Here is a 26416-nt window from a genome sequence, read left to right as displayed (position 1 = left end):
AAAAAAAAGAAAAGAGAGAAGGCAAAGTATAGAAAATACAGTTACAGGATTTCCCTTCGACAACGTAAACTCGACGAGATTGTATCGAAGCGACTAATTCGTTTGGGAAAGTTGCGTAAAAGTGGTGGACACCCTACAGAGAGGAAGGTTAATTGGGGACTCGAGAAAGAAGGTTTAAGTGGCTGTGCACAGGAAGCACATCGCTGGAGATGCAGGGAAAAAGGTCGATCTGGATGCTTGATATCCTGTGGTTGCGACTAAATTGAGTTTTCCTCTTGATTGTTCCACTTTCTTCGGAATCCTGTTGGAAACGACACGAGAGTGACGAGTCTAATGGACTCCCAGTTAACTTTCTGTACCGTTTATTTCGTTTCACTCGATCCTAACGATAAAATAGAATGTGTGTACGTTATCAGTGGAGGATTCGATGAATTGTACGTATTAGTGTATGAAATTCTGATTCGATTAGCATCCGTCGAGAAGAAAATTGGAAATAGTGTAGTGTGTATAGTTGGGGCCACGATATAGCGAGGTCGTAAAATCGGTCAGACGTCAAAGTAAACATGTTTTAGCTGCCGGGACCCGAAAATTGACAGAGATACGAGCAGATAAGTACTTGAAACCATTGTCAGGACCGTACGAAGAATTCTTGTATCCAGCGAAAGTGAACTGATTCTAATATATTTACTGAAAACTGCATGCAGCTAGGAGAAATTAGGGTTTCTCCCTCTGGGGGAAGCCGCTTTTGGAAGTACGGTTACAGGTAAAGGTCTTATCGAGGTCTTTAACATCTTCATTTACCTGCTCGTGTTATATACAGATAGAAAATGCAAAAGGATTGTGTAGCTTTAATATTAACATATTTTCCATTTGTAAATGAAATACCATTTTCTACTTGAAGTACCAAATCATATGCTACCATTCGTTTATTGTTGGAACCCTCAAACAGACTGCAACACACGGCCTTGAGTGCCGCAACATCAATCGATGCCGATTTTTGAGAGTTTAATTTACGACCTCGCTATATCGTGGCCCCAACTATACTTATGTTTCCAATTTATTATTATCTCAAGGTTAATTAGAGTACACTTCTTTCCATTGAGAAACATGTGCATACACGCATTATATGCATAAAAGAGTACAAATGATATCAGATTCACCGTTAGAATCAGTTTTCTTCGACGCAGGAATTACGGAAAACGGCATCCACGATAACATCCGCCGTGACATAATGGCTGTTACGTGTTCCGGAGGACGGTGTGCCGATTTGCGGTGAAACTGACAACACGCTGAAACGTCCCCATTGTTCTAGAATCCGTGATCGATAATCGACGTAACGCGGGACTTGCTACGCGGTCAAGCGAATCGTCGAAACGCTTAAGTCTGTCTTGGGACACGCCGTTAATCGGATCGTGGAGAAAAATAATTACGACCAATTGAACTGCTTTCAGTACGGAATAATGGGATATTCCAGTGTTAATTTATTGTTCATGGGGGAAAAGGCAGCTTAAGTGGCGAGAGTGATAATTGAATTAAAAAGGCATCCGTTTGAAAATATTCGATTAAATATTGCTCACGGCAAGATTTTTTTCTGCTATTAAGGAAGCACAAAGTTATTCGTTTAGGTGTACAAACTCGTTATAGTGCATAATATAGGTATATTACAAGCAGAAGAGAGGAAAAGAAATACCTAAATACGATAAATCAAAGAAAGTAAGGAGAACAGTAACAATGAAAGTTTGATAAGTTAAAATTTAAAGAACAATAACGATAGCGTTGAAGATGAAAATGATAACATCAAGAAAATAAGAAAAAAATAGTACTAAATAAAAAAAGTATCGATAATGGTAGGAAAAAATAAAATGAATATGCAAATCAGTAATGATAATAATAATATGATAATAGAAGAATGCAAAGAACAAAGTAATTATTACGTCCCGTACACCACAATTCTTATATTAATTTCACGGAGTCAAAATTCCGTTCGCGACGATGCGATGTACCAAGGCACTGGCTTTTATAATATGAATCACCAAGTCTAGTTGAAATATAAGAGTTCGTGATATCGCGTTGTAGATTGACATGTTATTCTACAATTGTATTTTACTCGTATTGTGCTACTAGTCGCGTTTTATAGAACGTTGTGTTGTACTAACAAGGAAAGTTCAGTAACCCAAAAATTCAAAAAAATTTGAAACATTGCAGAAATGTAGTTCCGTTGGTGCTAATAAAGAAACTAATTTTTTGTTTCGAGAATGAAACGGTCCCAGGGGTTAAAACACCTTCTGAAAAAAATTGTAACTTTTCATATTATCGTGAATATTTACGAAACCGTACAAGAAATGGAAAGATAGTTAAATTTAATGTTGTGCGGTTTTTAATGTTCTACATTGTGGTGGTAAAGAATATTTGAAGAACATTACAATTTTTCTTTTTTTTTAATTTACCTCTACCACTCTTACTTTTTTTTAAAAGAAATGTTTTTCGAAAATTCTTTACTACCACAATGTAGGACATCAAAAACCGCACAACTCTGAATTTAACTTTCTTTCCATTTCTTGGACGGTTTCGTGAATATTCACGATTATATGAAAACTCACCCCTTTTTTGAGGGTGTGTTTTCATCCTTAGAACTGTTTCACTATCAAAACAAAAAATAGTTTCGTTATTAGTGTCAACGAAACTACATTCCTGCAAAGTTCCAAATTTTTTTGAATTTTTGGGTTACCAATCTTCCCTTATCTGCTGTTACAAAAATTCAATTAAAATCGTATTTTATTGAAAAATCTCTGTGTTTGCGGTTTTATTAACAATATTCGCTTGTTATTGGTCAGTCGCTGTGTGTAATTGGTGGGTGTCGAGCTTTCCTACTGGTGTGTATTCTTTCGTGTGTCAGATGCGGTTCCTTCTAGTTCTAGGAAATTGTTATTAAAAATGTTGATGCCCGAAAACATTACTTTTCATGACCGGGTAGTTCCTTCGTTTGGGCCTAATGCAAGTGGTGTCCAGGTTACAAGTTAGAGGCAAGGAGATCATAGAACGATTTACTCAACCGTGGCTAATAACCACGCGGACCTGCGTCTTTGGGATGGAACAGTGATAAAGTAAAAAAAAAGTGTATAAAATGGTACATCAAGAAAAAAACACTTGAATGTCTTATGGAAAGAAAAGTAACATCAAAAATGTGACGGATTAGACTGAAATTATATTTAATTGCAGTAACTGTTGTGTCTAACGCATGTTTGTGTAACTAAGTTGTTTTATTATCGAGGTTCCAATCGACAACATCGAAGCTAGAAAAATGTATGGACCCTAAATTTTGCAAATGCGTGAAAAAGATATACCTATAAAGAGAATTTCGTTGCTTTATCTCAAATAGAATTTCGTTTACCATGCTTTATGTACTTTATACAAACAGATTAGGGCGATAATATTTAAATCTTAATATTTTTCATCCAACACAGTTTAATAACCAAAAACATTACATTACTATAAAAGTAATTCATTATTTTTACCAAAACCATAGTACCTTACCATTACTATTACCTTTCTCCCAAAAGCTAATTCGAAATCAGAAACTCCATATACCATACAATTTTCATGTCGAGAATAAAATTTTATTCAAAAACATAGTCATAGCTAATTATTTTCTCCGCAATATGGAATCAACTCTCAAAATTATCTACTTCCTACAATACCGCGCTCATGAGCGTTTGTCCATCTATTTATTCACAGTGTTGCTTATTCCAATAAGCAACTTCATTTCATTTCCAATCAAAGATTTTACATGTTTCGTAGCCCTTTCAAAATCAGCCACTTTATCAAAATAATTCGCGACACTGAATAAATCTTAACGCTCTTATAATATCATGTGACTTAAATGTTACGTATTCACTTATCTATGTATTATAAGTCTCATTGTATTTACTTGTTGATATATTATTGTATTATATTGTTGTACATTGTTACAAGCCAATTCCTTTATAAATAGTAGATATTAATTCTTGCTTCTCCAATCAAATCTTAAAATCATAATCAATTGTAATTTTCAGGTAATTGAAAAATCGTGTTATAGAAGGTTAAACACTAGTGAAATTAAGAATGGTGCGCATATGTTAGCTATATTTAGTGGATTGTTTAAACAATAATACGGATGGCCAATTTACTATTTCATTCATCCTGTTCCGAAGTTCTGGGGTAGCTGTTGTGCTGTTCCTCACAGTCCTCTTACCAGAAGATCTTCATCTTCCCTATTCCGTGACCAGATCTTCTTAGGAACAATATTCATTCTTAAAGTAACGCAACGTCGATAGCTACGTGACTTCAAGTCACTAGCAATTGTTTGTCGTCTGGGTTGTCTCCTTTCATAAACACTCTCTCTGGTCACACACAGTCTAAGTGTGTACGGACCATAAATCGTACGAAAGCGAAGTAGCGGCGGGCTAATTGCCTTCGACGATCCTTAAAAGTACGTTGTCGTTAACACATAATTGCACATTTTTCATCCATTTTCTATCCCGGAATTGCTATTCGACTGTGCACCGTCTCGACGTTTGAACGACCTTGCAAAATATACCTTTAGGTGGTGAATGAGTTAACCCCATTCACAGCTGCTATCTTTGCGTGCACACTTTAACTTGGTCGGTATCAGCTGCGCGCCAGAAGAACGGCGTGTCTCTTCCGCTGAATAACATTTAATTTACCGCGTAAATTTTATAATCGCCCGTTACACGCGTGTTCGCATAAATCCATTCCACGCCAGTCTGTTCGCTCTCTTACTCCTTTCCTCGTTCGTTCGCTGTAAAATAGTCGCACGTGTACGATGTCTGTGTGTCCTGTAGAGAGGAGGGAGAGGTTGAAGGCAACCCTTCGTAGCAGCAAACTACATTATAGGAATTTTCCACCGGGACGTGCTGGTTGGAAAATATTTCACAATCGATCGATCATCAAGGGAGGAACGAGCGTGTGTGTGTGTGTATGCGCGCGCGCAAAGGGCTACAAGAAAAGTCGAAGGGGAGCTCTGCGTTACGCTAGGTCAGTGAAAAAGCTTCAAAGAATCCCGGAGCAAGACTGTCATTACTTGGATTTCGCACGTTCAGTATTAACAACGCGATCGTTCGATACTGTTTAGCTATTTCTTGGCATTTTGTTTTTTACTCTGAAGAAGAGAAAGAACATTTTGTAAAAATTTGTTAGTAATGTGAAGGCCATTATTATTATAATATTCTGAAAAACAGAAAGTGTGATTAAAGTATGGTATATTATTATTGTGTATATGTTATTATCTATTATCATTCAACCGGCATACGTCCAATATACACATAGAATAAAAAATAATCGCACAAGATTTATGATCGTGTTATTACACCATCTTATACAGAGTATTCTGTAAGAGGTGGTATAACCGCGAAGGGGGTGGTTCCACACGAAGAAATGAACCGAAAATATTGAATAAAATTTTTTCACAAGAAGTTCAGTGTTTGAGAAAATTGAATTTAAATATTTGTCGTATACACGTGTATTTAATCTCTCGGCCTTATGCTCGTACTAATAAATGATTCCAATGTTATGATCAGGACTGATAATAATACATTTATTAACGATTTCCTTAATTTCAATTTACATTACTGAACGAATTGTTTAAAGTGACGTCTTTATTAACGCATACTAATCCTTGCTCTTTGAATCAGGCAATCGTGGTCTGATAATACTACGAAAGCCTGTACAATCTTTTAGCTGCAGGAGATACATATATACATCATCTGCTTAGACTATTTCCTTACGAAATGTGATCATATCGCTGTTTGTATCAAAACTAAGCGTTTTAAAAAAAATTTTACTCTGCTATATTTTCGGTTCATTTTTTCATGTAGAATCACTCAATTCACGGTTAGGTGTCATTAATTACAGAACACCCTGTATATTAAGCACAATTTTTTCTGAATCGAAATAAAAGTCCTCGCAAATGTTTCTAGTCGATTTGAAAAAGGTGGAAAAAGAAAAAGATCGAACGACAAGCCGTGCTGAGGTTAATAAACGCCCTTAAACGCGATTCCGAGACGCTCGGAGGTCGGGAATAAAAACGGTTTCCGGTTGAAGAGGAGCGAGACAGTACGCGGTATACCTCGACGAACAATAACTGTCTATGTATTTATTTCTTGCCTTTCGTTTCGCATCTCCGCAATCGCATAAAGCGGCCGCTTAAACCCGTAGGAACTTGTCGAAAGATCCGGAACTTGCTAGTATTTCCGTCCGTAGAAAGAAGGGACCGGAAGAAACGAATTTAAATATGACGTTTCTCGTGAACAACCAATTTCCAGGGTACTCCGCAATTCTCCGTGATGTTTTTACTTATCCTTTTTTCACCGTGCCGTTAGATATTAGATTTTCAGAAAAGAAATCTGCTTAGAGATTGCATTGTTTGGTTGATTCGATGAATTATTTAGTAATCCTTGGCACAGATGATGTTTCTTGTTAATAGTAGCTGATCTTTAGAGCTTATAATTTTGTTGACACGATCCAAAGCGATTCAGATGATTTTTAAATGGTAATATTGGCTCCCACACAATACGTGAAGCCTGATTATTTAGCAAATAATTTACACTTTATTACATCAATTTACACTTAACGTTAAAAATTGTACTAAAAATAAGTTCTAATTTCTAACAATAAGTTATACAAAGTCCAATGTTCAAAGTTCAATTACAAGTATCACACGTAGATACATATGCTCAAGTGCTGTTCAGTGGCTTTGAAGTAAGTATATTATGTAAGGATATCACGTATGTTGAACATTGTCACGCATGTATTCCGTATGTATCTGCAAGAGCAAGGTCCCCCGTATCTTTGTATGTAATGTCACTTATATTTCAGTAATTATCAGATTCTAACTGTTCTAAAATCCCTTTATACTTCTCCGTCCGTTAAAATGTGTGTTCTAATGAAAAATGTAACAAGGTGGAAAAACTGTCCTGTGCAATGTTCTAATGAAAAATGTAAACAAACGCGTGAGAAAATGTTTAGAATGTAATGGTGGCACGTTTGAGTATTTGTGGTAGATGTTAAAAAGAAAGTTAAATTATTCAGAATGAATAAAAAAAAAAATCGTAGGGTTTCATTTAAAAAACAAGTGCAATTGCACTTTGTATCTGCATCGATGCACTTCTGTAACAAATCGCACAACGTGATGATAGAGCTTGTTAAACAATGCAAAATTTTCCTCTACAATTTTTTTCTATCTTCAATAGTGTTGGGGACTTGAGCAGTACTGCTTACCGTGCCGTCCCAGGATTATTGCACCCTTCTGTCCCGTCTATATGCTCTCCTCGAAGAACCACCTAAATCTACAGTTTTGAGAAACTAACAGCACGATTTGTGCCTATTGTACTTTATTTAGATGTAAACCAATTACACAGGCCTCGAATCTAGCCTGACTGCTATTATGTTCTGACAGTGGCTGTCACTGTGGAAATATTGAACTCTGTTCTGATCTATGTACTCTTATTCTGACTCTGTTCTGTTAAACTCTCAACTAGGACTGTTACTGTTGAGCACTGACTATGTTCTGACTGACTATTACTCTGTTCTGTCGAAGGAAGCGACGCTCCTTCCAAGTCGCCCTTTCCTTCTTCTAACTGCACGCTGATTGGATATTTTGGAAATTCCAAAAATCCAAAGCTTCAGTGACATCGCAACACCCTTCAGTTGCGCCCTCAACACGCATTACCTTGGAAAGGGGGTGGCGATGTCTGGCAACAACGGGGAACTTCTGCTAGGTTCGACTTCGTCGATATCTTGACCGTTCCAACTGTTTTGTGTCTACCCTTTGGAAGGCCCTTTGTTATGGCAAGGCACTTGGCTATTGAGGACGAGAGAAGTGACTTTCTAAAGTCTAGGGCTGTAAACCAAACTTTTTCTCGCCAGGATAATTTTTCTACTCGAGATGTATGCTAATAATAACTCAAAAGCAGCCTCTTCCTCGTGTCCGTGTCATAATCCAACAAATAGGAACAGATTTATAATCCAGCCCGTTTACTAGACTCACCCTGTATATGTAATACTTACTCAAAAATTAAAAAAGATATTCTATGCATCCATTGTGTAGTTTTAGAATAAATTGTTTGTTTGCACTTCGTGCGTTTCCTACTTTTTCTCATTATATGTACCTAGGCTCCTACTTTTTAAAATAAAGTGTGACGCGAATCTAATTTTTATTTTTTTTATAATAGTATACCTCGTCTCTCACACGCTAACTTAATTTTGTGTCAGTTGAATGATTGGTACGAATAAACAATATAAATGTGAACTTGGGTGTGAACTGCTCTAGTCGACCGATCTAGACTATGTGTATTTTAACCTTTTGAAATATTTTACGGACATTACGACACGTTGGATTTTCTTACTACTTATACTAAACTGTGTAGTGTGGGGGTGTCTTATGATGACGAATGGAAGCTCTTCTTCGTCTTGGGCTGTCCTCCATGAGCCCTGGATTTCGCCAATCGACAGGGTGGTGGTATGCCGTCATGGCGGGGGTGTGAGGCCCAAGAGATGGCCAGTCTTAACGGGACTGAAATTTGTGTGCGTGTCTGCGCGTGTGTAGTGGCTTTACGACACGTCAATTGCCATTGAAGGAAATGTACTGGCACCAAGAGGGCGTATGGCACGCAGAAGCCTCGAGTTTCTGCGTCCATAAAACACTTTCTGGCCCTCGACATCGTTTTGAAAAGAAAAGTAAACACATGAGAATTTAAATTAGAAGGCCTGGTCATCCGTGTCATAAAGTCAAACTCTTAACGATTGCGTTTGCGACGCAACATAAAGTAATTTTTGGAAATCCTTTTATTATTAATTTTTCGAAAAAAGAAGTTGGAAAAGGTAATAATTGTAACAGTGAAAAATTACAGGCGCTTAAAATGACGGATATTAAAATAATGTTGAATTTCAATAATTGTGCACGTATTTTTTTTTTGCAAATGTCCACCGACCCAAAGGTGTAGAATCACACTGTGGTGGTCTTTACCTTTGGTCTAACCTTTTTATACACCCTGTACAATTGACTAAATCAAACTTCCAAAACACTTGCTAACCACGCTCCACTGTCTCATCTCTCGCCTTCGCTTTATGAAACACACTGTAACGTCAAATCCTTCGAGGCAATTGTCTCGAAAGCTCTTCTTTGCTTTCGCGCGTCTACTCGCGTTTCCAAAGGAACTTCTGCCCCTTGTGAGAATTCGTAAGAACGTACAAAGGCCGAGAAGAAAAAGAAAAGCAGGCCAAGGAGGACAGAAAGAGAACAGTTGAAAAGAAAATTCCTAGACACGTGAAGAAAGATCGTAGAGGGTATGGCGAAGCAACAGCTTCCACCATCGTGAAAGGAGCAACGTTTCTCGAGATGAACTTGTTTACGTACCAGGTATCGATTTACCAAGATCGAGATACTCTCGCACAGACGGGCTGAGGAATCCAGGAGGCACAGCCGGTGCCTCATTCGTCGGATTGTTCCTTTCGTCCACGTCCTCGTAGTAGTAGTCCTCGTTGTCGCGACTGCTTTCCGCGTCCGGGTCCACGGGTTTCGCCCTCTTCGATACTTTGCCACCCCCTGTGTCCCGCACACCTTCTGAAACGCGAGAAACGCCGTTTGAAGAATTGATTGATTGATTTATTCATTCATTTTACAGGACAAACATATTAAGGTGCAGAATCGAGTAGAAAAAAAGATCGAAAATTTTATCCATCAACTACGTTATTTATACACTTATTCTTTAATTGGTAGATAAAATTAATGTAAAGGTGATTTTACATTAACAGGTTCGCTACCACGGTTCTATTTTAGTATCGACCCATGTCCTTCGCATTATGTTTGCTTACGTTCTTAATATCTATATTTTTATCAGTTTTACAGAATACGACGTATGTATGTCTGCATAATACTTAGGTACACCTAATATGTATGTATTAACCATTTGAATGCCATCGCAATGCGATCATGCGATACATTTTTGGAATCTGTCTATTCTTTTTATAAAATATTGAACAAAAACCCTGTACGTAATCAATTTTGCCTTTGTTTTGTGTTATTTCCAAACAGTTGTATTCAGTGAAAATGTCTAAAACAAAATTTTTAACTTTTTTCGACATCAAATAAAAGAAGTGCGATCGCGCCGCTTCGCATTTTTCGCTCAGATTTCTGCAATAATCCGTGGCACTCAAACGGTTAAATATGCAAACTGTGCATTTTGTATGATGTATTACATGTAGATAATACCGATCTATCGTAAGAATTGACGCGTCACACGTGTGTAACGTTGGTAGTGAACGTATTAATTCGCAAAGTGATTTTCTTCTTTCCTGAAATATTCACTTTTTGGAGTTTCGCAACTTTACCATTAGAACGACCATATGCAATATCAACGAAACTTCGTGATTGATGTTAGAAATTATAAGATTCAAACAATGTTTTTCTTTTGGCCTTCTTGCTTCTGGCATAAGATACCCATGAATTGTTAGAAATGGCACAGGATAATGTAAGGTTATATTAAAAGATTTCTAGTCACCACATGTTTTCAGATATTAAAAATTCTTCGCCCATGAATCCCATGACAGGAGATTAAAAGGGTTGAGGACAAATCGAGTAAAATTTTGAAGTTCTCAGCATCATTCGAGTAGTTTGAATCTGTTCAAGCAGGTTCGAATACACGAACTGCTCGTAGTGTTACTCGAATAATCGAATGCTTTCAACTCAGAAAAACGTAATTCGAGGTATTCGATCATCTCAAACATCTCTGCCTCTGCGTTTCTCTTTCTCCCGATTGATTAATTCAATTCTATCGGCATGTTAGCGAGATGAATCGATCGGCCGCGATTACAGACGGACTCGCGCGCGCACCCTGTGTACACAGTAACCCTAACGATTTCGTAATTTTGAATATTTCACGGATCGGGTGGGGGGGCAATCACCGACCTGTCCGACAGAGGAAATGTTTAACGACAATGGTATACACAAAGCTGAAATTAATTAGCTGCAGACTTTCCTAGCCCCAGCGTGCTCCACCTCTCCGATAAAGTAGCTTGACCGGCCTCGAAATCACTCGCGTGTGCACGAATCTGTCGTGAATAACGCAATAGCTACGTACGGGCCTGTGGTTCGCGTAATCGCAGCGACGTGGCAGCAGAACTTTGCCCCTCACTCGTTTGTCCCCTTCAAGGCATCTCTCTCTCTCTCCCCCCTCTCTTTCATTTCTACTCTTGTCTCGCTTGTCCGAGGGAAACTTTGCACTGGCATCCCCTGAATCGCCGCCAACTTTGCCCGGTATCTCTCTCTCGCTCCTATTTGAACGGAGACTGGGTCAAGTCTAGAGGGCCTGCGGCTTCTACCAGCCGAAATATATACAGAGGCAACGAGAGGTCAGGAACGCTGCCATTTCCAGCTTCGTTGTGTTTTCGGTTGGAAGTTACGCTACGACGACGAATGTCTCTATTGGGTTTTTGTGAAGCTTAGATGGATGGTTATGAGCTCTTTGCATTGTTGTACAGGTAAAACAGAATGAGCCTCATGTCACAGATTATGGTCATGATACAACAAAACCAAATTAATGTTAATATTATAAGACTGAATACCTGTGAACAGCAGTTTACATACATGGACTTCGATGGTCACAACAATTATTTTTGTTGCTTAAGAATATGAGATGTTTCTATTGTGTTCATAGGTTTTTATCAAGGCATTTTTGGGCTCATTGACTTGAAAGGCTTAAATAACGAACAGGTAACGCTTATATACATAGCCAGTGAAAAAATGATGAAGTAAAAGGTTAAGTGGAACCATATTCGACAAGGTTCTCGTGAAGGTTTTTATAATATAAAGAACTACATTAAAAACTCAAGTTTCAGTTTGTTATTTGAAGCTACATATTACAATGACATATGAAAAGTATTTTAGTAATATTTCTTCATTAATAAATTCGGCAACAGAATTCGGTTTCGAAAACAGGGTGTTCTTATTTTGTAACTCTTATAGGACTTAATTTATATTATTTATGATTTAGAGTTATGTCAGCACAGCTTAAGTAAATTTAACACAGGATAGGGTATTAACCAAAACTGTATTAAAGTATAGTGATAAGCGACTGCTAAGTGCTTCGGTGTCCGTCTCGCTCGCCGGCTATTTCCAGAGTGTCCTCTCCGCGTCGTATCCCGCGTTGCTCCGAAAAACCGTTGGAGCCCCCTCGTTCGACTTTCCGGGGAAAGGGCTTAGTTTACAGTACCCTCAGGTACCCGCGCGCTTTCTCTTCCTGGGTGACAAACTCCAGGCCATCATTTCGCCGCCGAAATCTCGCATTTCTTACAGTTAACTATAGTCATGATGATATAAAGAGTAAAGAGTAGAAAAAGTTACTGTTGGGAAAATGGGTTTTAAATAAACTGCTTCAGCTTTTAATACTTGGATATTTTATTCCTCTACGCATCGGAAGTGACTTCCTTCTGTTATTGATGTCTTGAGAGGACTGACTCTACCGGGCACGCAGAGCCGGTGACCGATGACCTCATCTAACAGGGGTGCGTTATCACCTTACTCACATAAACAGTGTGAGAAACGGTATCTCCGTTTATCAAGAGAATAAGAGATTAGTTTTTGTTTGGTTTACGAGTAAAACTAACAGTTACATTTTTAAAATATGCTTTAAAAAATAAATTACCACTACTGCATATATAAACATGTGACACACAGAGTTGTCTAATCAAGAGAAGGATGCACTCAAAACTAGTATAGGGTAAATCGGGGAGTGCTGGACCCTATGTACGAGATGGACCACCGACATAAGTTTTTGAAATACCCATTAGATTTCACGACCATTACTATACTTCCCGCCAGAAGTTTATCTAATCGCGTTGCATTTACATAAAATACAAGTTTTTCATCCTTTTAATTTAACTTGGATGTAAAACTTTCTTACTTACAATTTCGTCTTTATGATATGTAAAAACGGACACATATTTTATTAAATTTTACTGCATAGTATCGAATTTGAAGCGTTTTTAACGTGTGTATCTGTTTTTTTTTTGTGCGTTTTCGTTCAACTATCGCACAGTGTATAGGATAGTTGGACCATCGTTATAATTTTTTATATCCTTATTTTTAAAAAATGTATTATAATTTCCGTGTTATTGAACGCTATTACTGTAAGCTCATATACTGCATATACTACATTATAAACAAAACCTTCTGCTTTTCATTCAATTAATTATAGACGAAATTTGACTTTTAAAAGAAAGTGGTCTATCACTCCCCGATGTATCAATGATATATAAAAATAAAATTCAACTATGCACATTTACCAATAACACCAATGAAGTTTTACAAAGCACAAAAGTAATTAATCTAAATCTATCAATTGTACCAACCTTTCAAAACGATTCTCCAAAAATTTATTGCCTAAAAGTTTCTCAATGCACTAGAAAAAAAGAACTAAAAAACGTACGATATCAAAATGCAGCAACAGTGAGAACCAAGCGGGTGTTTGTAAGTCTCGCACACGGTCGATGTTGTCCATACACGAATTAATCCGTTGCATTTAGACGCATAAAGTTCGGCTGGTCGATGAGCCGTTAATTAGCTTCCGCGTCACGGACGCACCAGCATCAAATGGGATGAACGCGGGATCGTATCCACCTTTCCTCGCAAAGTAACACGTACACGACAATGTACGCAAACAATACACTATAGTGAGAATGTCGTGCGCGCGCGCTCTCTCGAAATCTAGACTCTAGGCGCGTGTACGTTTGGCCACCTGTCACCAGAATCTGAAATATTTCGGAAATTGTTTCGAAGCGGATAGCGATGTTGACTCTGCGCTGGTAATTTATACATACGTTCCCTTGTGTTATTCGCACAAACATCGCGAGTTTTCGGTATTTCAACATCGTTCCGTTATGTTTTTTTTAAACCGTCGATAATTGTTTCTGATTTTTTTTTTCTTTCACTATGACAAAGCTTTACTATGAAATTTTTCGTGAAATTATACCTGGAGAAATTTTTTTTTATATATTATACATGTATTAATTTACGTCGCGTCAACTACACTTACATGATTATTAACGACGAGTATTATAAAGGTAAGTGGTCCGTGAAGTAATAGCAAACTATTGAAAAGTGTTGGATTAAGAATTTTCATATTTGTGGCGTTTTGCGGCAGTTGTTTAAATTTTCTTTTAAAAAGGGACCCGAGGCATGATTCCTTTCTAAAATATCTAAATTTCGTTAATTTAGTATTTGGTGTTATTTTGGGAGTTTAGAGAAACATAAAAAAAGAAATTATGTGACAATAAGTATATTTTTTATAAAAGTGTAAATGGGGTGAAGCTGACGCTTTGTTACATGCAGATACTTATTCTTTGCGAAGTCTGACATATTGTATAATGTATTGTAATGATTCTTTTGAAAGGTCATACTTATACGAAGAAATTTGAATCGCTAAAAATGCCTAGCTTCATGTTTTACTCTTAAAACCTGTTACCTCATGATGGAATAAACTAAGACTCCGTGATGCCAAATCGTGCCGAAAATAGAACAACTTTCTGAGTCAATAGCTGATATTAACCATAGTTATGATCCAAGTTACATCATAGATACTTGGTCTTTGTCATTCAATGAGTTTCGCAGTCAAAATTTTTCGTTGTTACATAACTCAGAATCTTGTTGAGGCTCTATTGTAGAGACCTTGTACCGCTGATGTCTCGATTACGTCACGATATAGATAGAAGCCTTGTTGTATTCGTGTATCATCTACAATATATTTAGATATTAATCTTCTTATAAGACATTGATGAAGTTTGTTTAATTTGATGATTATCGAAAGATTAATCGATGGACGTCAAATTAAAATTTGAAGAAAAATGGGAGAAGTATTTGTAAAAAGAAAAAAGGCTTTAGTTAAAATGTAAATTTAGTAAAAGTCAAAAAGGGAGAAAACGTGTCCAAATATTTACAAGATTATGTAACTTTATTGTAACTAGGTATTCTATAATTTCTTCTACGCATGGCGTTATTAAAAATTTAAATAACAGGCATTATAATATTAGCTCACGGGGATAAAAAATTGACACTTTTAATCACGCAAAATCTCAACGAAATATCCCAATTCTCCATTTAACTCCGAAATACTTCTAAAAACACATTTCACAATTGAAGACTTTGTTGAGAAAGGAGGCAGCTTAATAATTTGCTAAAATTGAGTTATAGGAACATTGAATAGAAAAGAAGAATATGAATAAATCGATGCAAGAACCAGGCAGATTCGATAAACTCAAGTCCTAAGTCTAAGGGTGCATTCCAAGTTTTCTGAAATTGTGTGAATTGATCTTTCCTAATGTATTCCAGGTAGTAATACATAGTTTTGTAATATAATTATTCACCAGGGATAAATATATTTTTATACTATTTGATGCATAACGGAGGCAGTTCCAAATTTTGAAAATTCACCCTGCATATAAAGTGCTGTTAATATGTTCATACTCTGTTAACATGTTAATTTTAAGTGGATAAAATATTTTCAACATACGTCTAAACAATGTTTTGTTAACACTGTTTCTATTATATGCTCCTTCCCTGCTGCAAAGTCTTCAATTCTTTCACATCTGTACCAGTTCCACCCTTGGTAAAATGTTTCTTAACCACCCAAATACTCAACGTAACACATTAACACGTTCAACTCGGGGTTCTGCCATTATTCTTAATTTCTAAGAATATAAATACACAAAATTTTAATAAAGTGTAGATGATACAAATGGAAATTTAATGATAATGTTTGGAAAAAATAAAATGAATTTAAAAGGAAAGATATAGTTCAATTTTTTCTATTCGTTAAAATATATTTTTATTGTACCTAAAAAAAAAACATCTTTATAGTGACTAGCTAGAAATAAAAAAAATCGGTAAAATATTAAACAATTATAAAACGTGTGATGTCTATAAAATAGCGGAAAATTACTGTCACAAAACAGCTCTACAAAACGCCCACCAGAAGAATTACGACATAATTACACGTCGATCGATCAGCAGACACATGAAAATAGGCCCCGGGATAAACGTGTTAAATAATTCCACAAAGTTTCTCATCCTTGACCAAACTATCGTGACCAAGATTAGACTTAAACCCTCCAACTCTCGAAACGAAACAGTTTCACACAGAGCTGGATGACCAACGAACGACAACGCCGTACTGGGCTTCAACTTGGCCCCTCAATTATTTCCTTTTTCGCCACTGTTTGCTCAATGCCGGTCGGGAATTGATAGGCCAGTGAAAACATTTCATCTCGCCGCGTTCCCATTGGCATTCGCGTGCCACTCTCACCACGTATTCCGAAAGTAAGCCGGGCAAACGGTCGCGCATTTCTTTGTTAATTAACGACCGTTTAATTACCCAGCCTAAAATTGGGTGGCTGCCACTGGAAGGTGGGGAGGACACTGGATGACTGGTATATTTCGCCAATTTTTCCTTGTCCCTCCGCTCCACTCGAATATCATGATAATTAGGCCAGCACGGGAAAAATACAATCAATGAATTCGTAAATCGTCGATCTCGTTAATTAACCGATCCAATGTTAAAACACTTCCAGCCTCGAGTCATGGGGAACGATTTCGAAAACAGAAGGATATTCTTTACTCTGTTCAATTTTTATATTTCGTTTGATATTTTGTTTCTTTTATCTCTCTCTCTCTCTCTCTCTCTCTCTCTCTCTCTCTTTCTCTACCCCCCTCCTTCTCCCTCTCCTCTCTCTCTCTCTCTCTCTCTCTCTCTCTCTCTCTCTCTCTCTCTCTCTCTCTTTCTCTACCCCCCTCCTTCTCCCTCACCCCACCCTCATCCTTTTTTTTTCAAATTCAGAGGCTGATGTCCTGGGGCGACTCGTCGATCGATCCCGCGGAATTCGTTTGTTATTACACGCAACCGCGTTAATTTAGTTCCGGCCGGGCTAGCGCGATACTTTCGCCCGGGAAACGCAGCGAAACATTGATAATTATTTGGTATTCGCTTGGCTGCCGAATAATTACAGCTGTTTGTTCATGGCATTTAATACAGCAAGTATTATTTGATTTCGCGTCCTTACTTACTCGCGCGTGTTTTATGAAATTTGCTCGGCCAAGCGCGACGATACTGCATCCGCCTGATAGAGAACGCTGCGACTCTGACCAACCGGCCGCGTGCGTAAAAAGCTCTTCGTTCCCGGTTAACCAATGGACGAAAAAATGTGAGTTTTTATGTTTGCGACGTTCGTTTCGAGAGGGTTGATCGTCCGGAGAAGTGAGTTGATCTGTCGCTATAAAATGCTCGTGTGATCTTCAGGATTGAAAGAGTGAATACGTAATACACGTTATATTCAGCGTTTTTGGTGTTTTTTTTTTTAAGGAACAGGTGTAATTTCAAAAAAGATCACGAAGATCTCGAGTTTTAGTGATTAGAAAAAGTATTTTCTGATGCTTGTTCAGTGCGCTTCTTTGTTTAGAAAATTGGCTAAACGATGTAAATTTTTTGAAAGTTCGAAAGACAAGGGATTTATAAATACATATGTTATTCTTACGTAATTATTATTTGATTTTTATGGTACTTTTAGACAAAAACGTTCAATTTTTACTATACATACATTATCGCTCTTAAGTATTTGCCCACGTACTTTTTCTCTTTATTTAAAAGTCTGATAAATTTTTCAAAACATATTTTTTTAAATAAGGCTTACGGAACAAGTTAAATCTTGGACTTCTTCCTTGAAAACTGGTTAAATGAAGTCACTTATAAAAATAAAAAATATTGTCGGCAAACAGTGTAAACAGTAGGTAGTACATATATGTATACAAAATCAGAATGAAATTAAACGAATGAGTTTGTACTTAAATAGTTGTCGAGGTTTAAAATGTTGATATCATTTTAAGAAAGGAATATTTTCCGTTATCAACGAGAATCGTTTTACATTGCAATGATTTTAATTTGACACTTCATTCTGAATTTCCACGAAATACGTACCTCGAACTACTAAAATTACACCTGTCCCCCGATTTACACGGATGATCGGTTCCTCAGAATACCGTGTAAATCGAAATCATGGCTTTTTGTGTGAAAAATCGTGTAAATCGGGGAAAAAACAAAATGCGCATAATTTAGTCAGTGATTTAATTAAATTCATTATTTTAAATGTAAAATAAAAATAAAATAAAAATGAAAAACAAAAAATATTCAGGGTCAGGGTTTAGTTTCGAGCGAGCGATCGATGAAGGCGAAAATAGCCGGTCGCCAATGAAAGATACGCGGCGGCGGCAAACTTTACGTTACAATGTGAATGCTTTTTGTGTGCAAAAAAGGGGGAAATTCCGTTCATTTTTTGGTTTAATGCCAGTGTCAACAAATGAACGGTACTAAAAAATGCATAACCTTATGCATAAACTTATTTTTAACAGTTTATATTTCTGAAAAGCCGTTATTTTGAAAACCGTGTAAATAAAGTACCGTGTAAATCGGGGGATAGGTGTACTTACCAACTTTGTCTGACCACACACCATCCGTTTCTCCTTATTTTACTGCGTTTTGCTCCGTACCCGTATTTTACTCGCGGAATTCACAATATATTGTTAACATTCTCGCAAACATATTTGTTAAAGTTAGAAAATGTATTTTCATTTTTTGGCCAATTACATTTCATTCAATTTAATTTCACAGCAATCAAAAGAGGAGAATATTGAAAGAATTAAACTGAAACTGAAAAAAAAAAGTAAAATGTTCGAATCTATTGGACCTTAGGTGAAACCTTTTACTTGATTTTACAAATTCATTTAAAATTCTGGTAAATCAAGCCATAAATAACTAGACACTCCCAACTTCTCCAAAGAACAAGATTTTTTCCAACAAAACTCGTTCATTTCTCAACATCTTTTACATCTACACGACAAACCGTTGCATATTACAACCACCATCTATTTCTATAATTCCACGTGTTAAATTCTTTTACCAAACCTCTACTCCGAAACTCTTTAAAGCCATCTACTAGTATACAGGGTTTCCCCGTAAATTTATTCTGTTGTACTGTAAATTATTTTTTCATATAGATGCACCTTTTTTTTCTATATACATTGCACGTGCACCTGTCTAACATTTGCTCAACAGCCCTGTTGAAAAGGCAGGAAACGAGATCGAAAGCCGCGTCCTTGTTCGTTTTCTCGAGAACCACTATTTTCTTCGATGTTTCTCGGATTAAAACTCTTATTGTATAACGGAGAAAGAGAGTGGTGCACGCGTGTGCACACGGGGCGAAGCTTAGTCTAAAATTCGAAGCTGACTCCGCTAAAAGACGTCTCTGCGGGGGAAACGGAGCCTCGAAAAGGTCGAGGAGCGTTCGTGAAGAAATTCCTCGAGCGTACGAGCAAGTTCGTTCCGTCTGGAGAACGACGAGACGAAGCAAGAAAGAGAAAGATTCGCATAGTGGAAGTGAGGTGGGAAACGTGGAAAATCGAGGGAAATAATGACGGCTTGTGAAATGAAGGAGAATGGACGAGCGACAATAATCCAGCGAAAAGTTTGAAAAAGGAGAACCGAATTTTGCGGAAAAAGCAGCCGGGAGCGAATGAAACATGAGATACAGCTTTCTCTAACTCTTTCCTCTCTTTCCTTTTCCCCTCCGCTTGTCGGTCTTTCTGCGCCGTTGAAATATTAGCTTCTTATTTTTCCAGGGACGGACCGGTTGCAGCAGCGGATAGCGCTCGAAATTTCCTTCGAATAATTTTTCGACCCTCCGCTCATCGTGAGCTGCGATTACCTTCTTCTCTTTCGAAATTTTCACGGAATACTGGAGAAGTTTTTTCATGTTATCAGACATGGAATTTGAGTTGCTTGTTGTATTTGTTTTACGTTCTATTCATCCAATCATTTGAATTGATATTATTTTATTGGAGATCGATTTGACTGCAGTTTGACTCCTTTTTTGTTATTAATGTTAATTGGACTTTATGTTCATGAAAAATATGTGCACAGAAAGATTATATATAGTGTCAAGAATTGAATTTATATGGATATTTTTCTATAATTGAATATCTTAACGTGACTTTTTAATTTCGTTTTGACGATCTAGTGAAACTTGTAATTTTCCTGTGAGATGGAACGTGCCAATTTTCGTAAAAGAGAAACTGTTACATTATACAGTGCGGTACGATGTAATATCATTTTTAAATATTGGTACATTACTCTTTATCACTAATCGAAATTATTAATTTATTCTGCCTGCTTCCTCGGAATTATAATTATTCGTTTTCTTTTTACCTCAGTTGTGTATACTTTGTTATTTAATTAAGAAATTTCAATCGTTGTACACAAAGCTTTAAAAAGAAAGAGATTAACCGGAGAAACAGCGGAATCGAGGGAGGAAAGGGTGGTAACGAGAGAATCTTTTCACCCTGGGTAGTCCCTTTAGTGGCAAAGAACGATCCTGACTCCTTTGTGTTCTTCGCTTGGTCGACCTCTTACAGAAAGAGCCATTTAACAGCGCATCTCTTTGTCTTCGTCTCGCTTCACTAGCGATGGACTCGACAGGCCACTTGGAATTTAGGTGTTTCTCAACACTCTCGGAATCTCTAACTTCTTGATATACTATTCTTAACCTTACATTCATGTAACGTTCATGTTAATTTCACGTATGTATTGGTGAAAGTTGACTGCCTCATTTGAAAACATTTTGTATTTGTAGCTTCAAGCAGAGAAATCGTTTCTGGTGTTGATAACATGGTATTATTTATAAGCAAATTGCGAATTGTCTTATTCTTGCGTAAGGCTCTTCAATTTCTTCATTTTGAAAAAAGAAAAAACAATCCCCTTGAAAGACTTTCTTCGCGTGCACTGCTCTCCCACCAACGACCCAAACTACTTGCAGGCTTCATCCGGGATCGACGGACTATCAGCAGCAGCGGCCTCTCCCCAACCCACCCCCTTACGCACGATCCACGCGTTAAGCGCGTTCGTACGGTCCATACGTGCTCACAGATCGCGAGTTTTCTCATCAAAGGCAAACTAATTACGCGGCTATCCAGACCACCTCCTCCCTTCTCTCTGCTCGATCGTAGTTACGATTCCTACCGTTCACGATGAAATTTCAGACCGTACCGCACGCGCTACCGCTGCTAACGGCGCGGGGGCGGGGGGGTTGAAGAGAAACAGCAGCAGCAGTGAGTGGGTGGGGGTGGGGTCGGTTAACGGAGGAGCTCTGTTGGAGGTGGAAGGATGTGCAACGGATGGAAATGCAGACGGAACGAACGGACGTTGCTTCGGGGCTAAATAGTGGTGCGCCGGCGAGGATGAGCAAAGATAGGGGGGAAGGGTGGCTTGGTTGACGGGCCAGAGGGAGGGGAGAGGGTGCCGAGAGCTTCGTTAAATAATTAATCGATCCGTACCGCCTGACTGTCGAGGATTCCTTCCTATTCTACGCCGGTTCGCACAAACGTTGCGTTTTCTGAGCTTTTCCGCCGCCGCTGCCGCGTTGGATGAATCGCTGGTTCAAAGGTGGAATCAAAAGGCAGGATGGAAAGAGGTAGAAATCTGACGGAGGATGAGAACACGACGATGGTTTGTTCTTTCGCGAAGGAAAACGGCAGTTGAATATTTGGATTGGAACGGCGAGGAATGGAAGAGTTTAGAGTTTGTCGTGGTACGGGATCCCCGTTGGAGGATGGTGTTGTTTAGTGGGATAATTGGGTTGTTCCTTTGAGGTTTCCTTATAATTGTAGTTGTTCATTGTTTGCTGGTATTTCTGTATCTCGGAACCAGACTAATTCAACAGAACTTTTTTCAAAATTGAGTTGTATACAACATTGTACAGTAAAAGTTCTATAAGAGTTCCAAAGTCGGGATCGCTGTGTAACAGCTACGAAAAAGGTGGTAGGTTTCTCAAACTCTTTGTATTTTACCGACACCGACGGACGCAGAAAGAGACAGCAGACAAAGAAGAGAGAGGTATTGAAATTCGAGACAGTCATAAAATATCAAACACCTACATATCGGTGAGACAACGCTAATACAAAAGAAAAACTTTTTTGTTTTTTGTGTTTTGCTGATAAAAGTTTTACTGACATATCCATTCTTTTTTTCTGATTAAAATGAGACCAAACACGGTATAATTCGGTTTATATTTAGTTACTTAATAAGACCTAATAAAGATTACATATAAGGATTTACAAAACATGCAAACCGACGTTGCATTGCTTTAAAAATAAGAATATTGTTCGCGAAGGGTCTGGCCACGGAGTGGGGAAGACGATGGTCTTCTGGTAAGAGGACTGTGAGGGACAACAAATTGATACCCCAGAACCTTCAACACATACGAACCTTTTATTAGTAAAATTTTTAACATATTAGTAAATTATAATTGTTCGCAAACTGCTTGCGAACTGCATGCAAAGAGTCCTGAGTAGTGTAAACGTGAGTATAACAACTCCTATGTGTATTCTTACGTGTCGTTTAAACTCGTCAGAGGTCAAATTTCGTTTCTTCCTATACGATAACGGATCAAAGACAATGCCGCTTAGGAACCGTTATCCTCAAAAAGAGTGTCCCATTCGAGAATAACCGGATAGGTTCAGTTCTAGTTCTGGTTAACGGTTCCTTTTTGGCACAGCTATGAGAAATGGTGTTACATTCGGTAGATGTAAACAGTGAAATGAACGTAGAGGGCAAAGGAAGATTCACAAGCCAAGTTTTGTAACAATATCGTGTTTGGTATCATTTTAATCAGGAAAATCTCACCAATATTTTGATGAAATTTTTATTAACGAAAAATTGAAAATAACAAAGTTTTGTAGTTTTGTTAGTATTGTCTCACGGACATGCCGACGCCGAATGCGATAAGGAGATGCCGCGGCCGTGTCACATTACTCGCTTGCCTGGTTCAAGGGTTGTTCCCCCTTGTGGTGGGGATTGACCATGAACAGTCATGGCGTAGATCCGAAAGAACTCTTATAGAACTTTTATCTGTACTGCTCTTTTTGTACTTTATTAGAATCAAAAGCTGTTTATGCTGTGTTAAATGTTGGGTTTTCCAAAAAGTCTTCTCGGTCTTTTGCAATGTAGTGTTTGTATTATAACACGTGAGTAAATATGCAAATAACTTCACGAACAAAAATAAAAAAATTTCGCTGTCGAAGATGCTACACGCTCTGGAAGGCTAACGAAAGTTGACAGCGGTCAAATTCATTGCATGATCGTTTAGGTAATTATTGGGAATACGATCCTCAGCACCGATTTCAATGACCTTGAAATATGTTGTCAATATCAATATTTTAAATACCTTTTTCTTACATATGTTACCGCCGGACTTCTTCAGTTTTTAAAATACAGATACGCAAAAATACTTTCATGTTGGATATCACATTCTATAAGTTTGGGATAAGTTTACGTTGAGTTTAGTACATGTTTACGTTATGTTTGAATTATACTTGACTTTGTTTGCTTAATCTCTTAGCATTCAGCTTTCTCATTGCAGAACGAAAAATAAATTTAAGCGGTTAATTCGGTCGTCGGTAAGTGACCGACAGTCAACGTTCATTATTAGTTGATCATTAACGGATTCATTTGACCATCGCAACGTGACCATTAAGCCATCGAACAAATAAATAAAGCAAAATACTTTGCGCATTTACCTAGTGCTTTAAGTTTAGGGAAGTTTAAAACTCAACATCTTTTTGCCTGATTGACCGGCTGCCTATGGGCGGCCAGGATATTTATTTAACCTAACCTAACCAAATGTAATCTAACCGATGGATTAGGTTAGGTTAAATTAATATCCCAGCAGCCGTTAGGCAGCCGGCCATGCATATTCAAATTCAAAATCATTGAAATCGGTTAAGTTTGATCTTTAAGTTCATATATTGTAATATTGTTGTTTATAGAAACAAAATGACGGCCTTGATAATTTATTTCAAGGTTTGAAAAAGAAACTGGAATGAAATAAGCGAAGTTGGGAAAAGGCACTAAACTGCATAATTACCGTATATCTTTACTGATATTTCTAAAATTAAAGGAGTCCGGCGGTAACATGTATAGAGAAAAGTTGTTCAAAATGTTGACCTTGACAACATATTTCAAGGTCATTGAAATCGGCGCTGAGAACCCTATTCCCAATAATTACCATCGTTTGTAATAAACTTCCAATTTCTGACGTCTATTCTTGTTTCTCAAAGAAATCAACAAATTGTTCAATACGTTACGTAATTATAGTACATTTAAATAATAATGCAATAAGTCTAGCAATTGAATAATTAAATTAAATTTATCCTTCTTAAATTAGTTTGTGCTTTAAAGAAAGTATTTATAAAATATAGTACATAGTTCACGCTCAGGACGTATTAGAAATTTATGATGACATCTCGTTCACGTAGACAATCGTAATACCATAGTAGAAGAGCAACAACGCAAGTAAAAAATCGCGTGTTTGTCGCAGCACGAAAAACACGTTTTCTCTGACGGTCTCTTCTGAACACTGTGACCCATTTGTGGTATCCACAGTATCTATATACTTTGTCATGTTTGTGAACTCTGTCCTCGTCCTCTGCTACTTTCAAACGCATCAAGATAAGCGAAAGGGTTTCTAAATTGCCGAACTTCCTCGATTAGTTTTCTTCGTTCCCTTGAAATCCACGGTGCTAGAAGTGCATCCGAACTATGATTACCGCATCAAACGTTTAACCTGGTTCGTCGAAGTATAAGAAATTGTGGAACCTTCTAAGTTCCGTCTCGACATCTTCTAACTTCCGAATTACTTTTTTCTGTAGTGAAATTCTCAATAAATATTCTGTATTATCTGTATATGCGTATATACTTTCTGAAAGTAAATTAAAAATATTTATGTTTCTATATACGTATACAAGCTTTGAAAATGCAATAAAAATAAATATTCAATCTTGGAAAAGGAATCATGGCACTATTTTTTCGGTAACGTATAGTACTTAATGTATTCAGAGTTAAGATAGGTAGATTTGTTCGTTTTTAAATTATTTCCGCTTAGAAGAAAATTATCTGGTAATTATGTTGTACGCAGAATAGTATCAAAAATATTTTTATGAATATCTCGAAATGTAAAGCCAAGCGGTGGTTACATGTACGTATAAGTGAAATTGCTCAAAATGTTGACCTCCATTAACAGATTTGAAAATCATTGAAATCGATGAGGTGTGCCCTGTTCTATACATATAATTACCAATTATCTGTATCTTCAATTAGAAGGAACGATGATAGAGGTAAATGGACATTAATTAATTATTTTCAGGCGTAAAATTGCAATTTTAAGAAAATTTTATGTTAATAATCTAAGGAAAATTCTGACAAGTTACAAACTTGTAAACTGTTTTCTCAGTTATGCAAAATATAGAAAAGTGTTTTACAGTTAAATCTTTTTCTGCTGCCAACGATATTCTCGAATTTCTATCACATCTTCAACTCAATTTGTTCTTTTCACACATTAAAAGTGTCACTGAAAATGTTTGACAAACTTCTAAAATTAAGAAATTCTATTCTCCCCTTTTTAATTTGCATTGCAAATATTTATTTCTCTATAATACTCTACGTATATTTTTCTCCAAATAATTGCTTCTATGGATCACTTTATATCCATTGAGAAGTCACGCACGGTGTAAAGAGTTAGTTTTATTTCCTCTACTTATTCAATTATTCGTCCTGTGCCATTCTTATATCAACTTGTATTTATTCGTCAATCAAGTAACAAAAAAGTAGTAACAACAATAATAAGAAAAACTTCGGTCGAATTTGCAATATTTCCCAGAAACAGTCCATAGGAAAGGAAAAGATGAGCGATAACAACGAATGACCAGTGTTCGGGAGGGACGATTCTCGAATTTTACGCGTGGCAATGCGCACGCGAGTCACGCCGCGTTATAATCGAGAACTCGCCAGCATTCCTCTAGCGTAGGTAGTTCCGGTCGCGTATAAATAAAACGTGACGAAATTCCCGGGAAAAGATAAGCGAGAGGCGTCCACGGGAACGATGAGCGATAACTGGGGAAAGAGGAAGAGAGACAGACAAATGGGGGCAATCTCATTTTCAACCAAGCTTTCTCCCCCTTTCTCTGTTCCAATGAACGAAGAGAGATTTTCCATAAGAAGGTCGTAATTAAAATCGAGCGTTATGTTTTCTGTAATGGAATTCTATTTGTAGTTCAAAGAGATGAAGCTGTATTCTCGTCAGCAGTTTGCTAATAACCTCTTGCCTTATAATGACGGTTGGTACATGCAGATTACAATGAAGATGTGACAAAAGAAAAATTGTATTTTTTGCTTTAGCTTGAATTTTAGACTAACAATTATCAAATACAAATTTTATGTAATATTTTTAGATTATTTATTTTAATATTAATAGTTTTAAAATAATGTATAGC

General features: G+C 37.2%; 1 protein-coding gene across 1 annotated transcript in view; it reads right to left on the bottom strand.

Annotated features, from left to right (window-relative positions):
* The window catches only part of LOC108576586, a gene marked incomplete at its 5' end in the record, with an annotated part of 60539 nt that extends 43738 nt beyond the window's left edge, over positions 1-16801 (bottom strand). Inside the window, 2 exons of the mRNA XM_017939602.1 lie at positions 9413-9651; positions 16731-16801. Of these exons, the coding sequence (XP_017795091.1) occupies positions 9413-9651; positions 16731-16801 (310 nt within the window). The remainder of the gene's footprint in view (positions 1-9412; positions 9652-16730) is intronic.
* Between the last annotated feature and the right edge of the window lie 9615 nt (positions 16802-26416).

This window comes from Habropoda laboriosa, unplaced genomic scaffold (genome assembly GCF_001263275.1).
Source record: "Habropoda laboriosa isolate 0110345459 unplaced genomic scaffold, ASM126327v1 scaffold402, whole genome shotgun sequence".
In the NCBI taxonomy this organism is placed as follows: Eukaryota; Metazoa; Arthropoda; class Insecta; order Hymenoptera; family Apidae; genus Habropoda; species Habropoda laboriosa.
The sequence above is the reverse complement of the archived record's forward strand: the minus strand, read 5'-3'. Positions and strand labels throughout refer to the sequence as shown.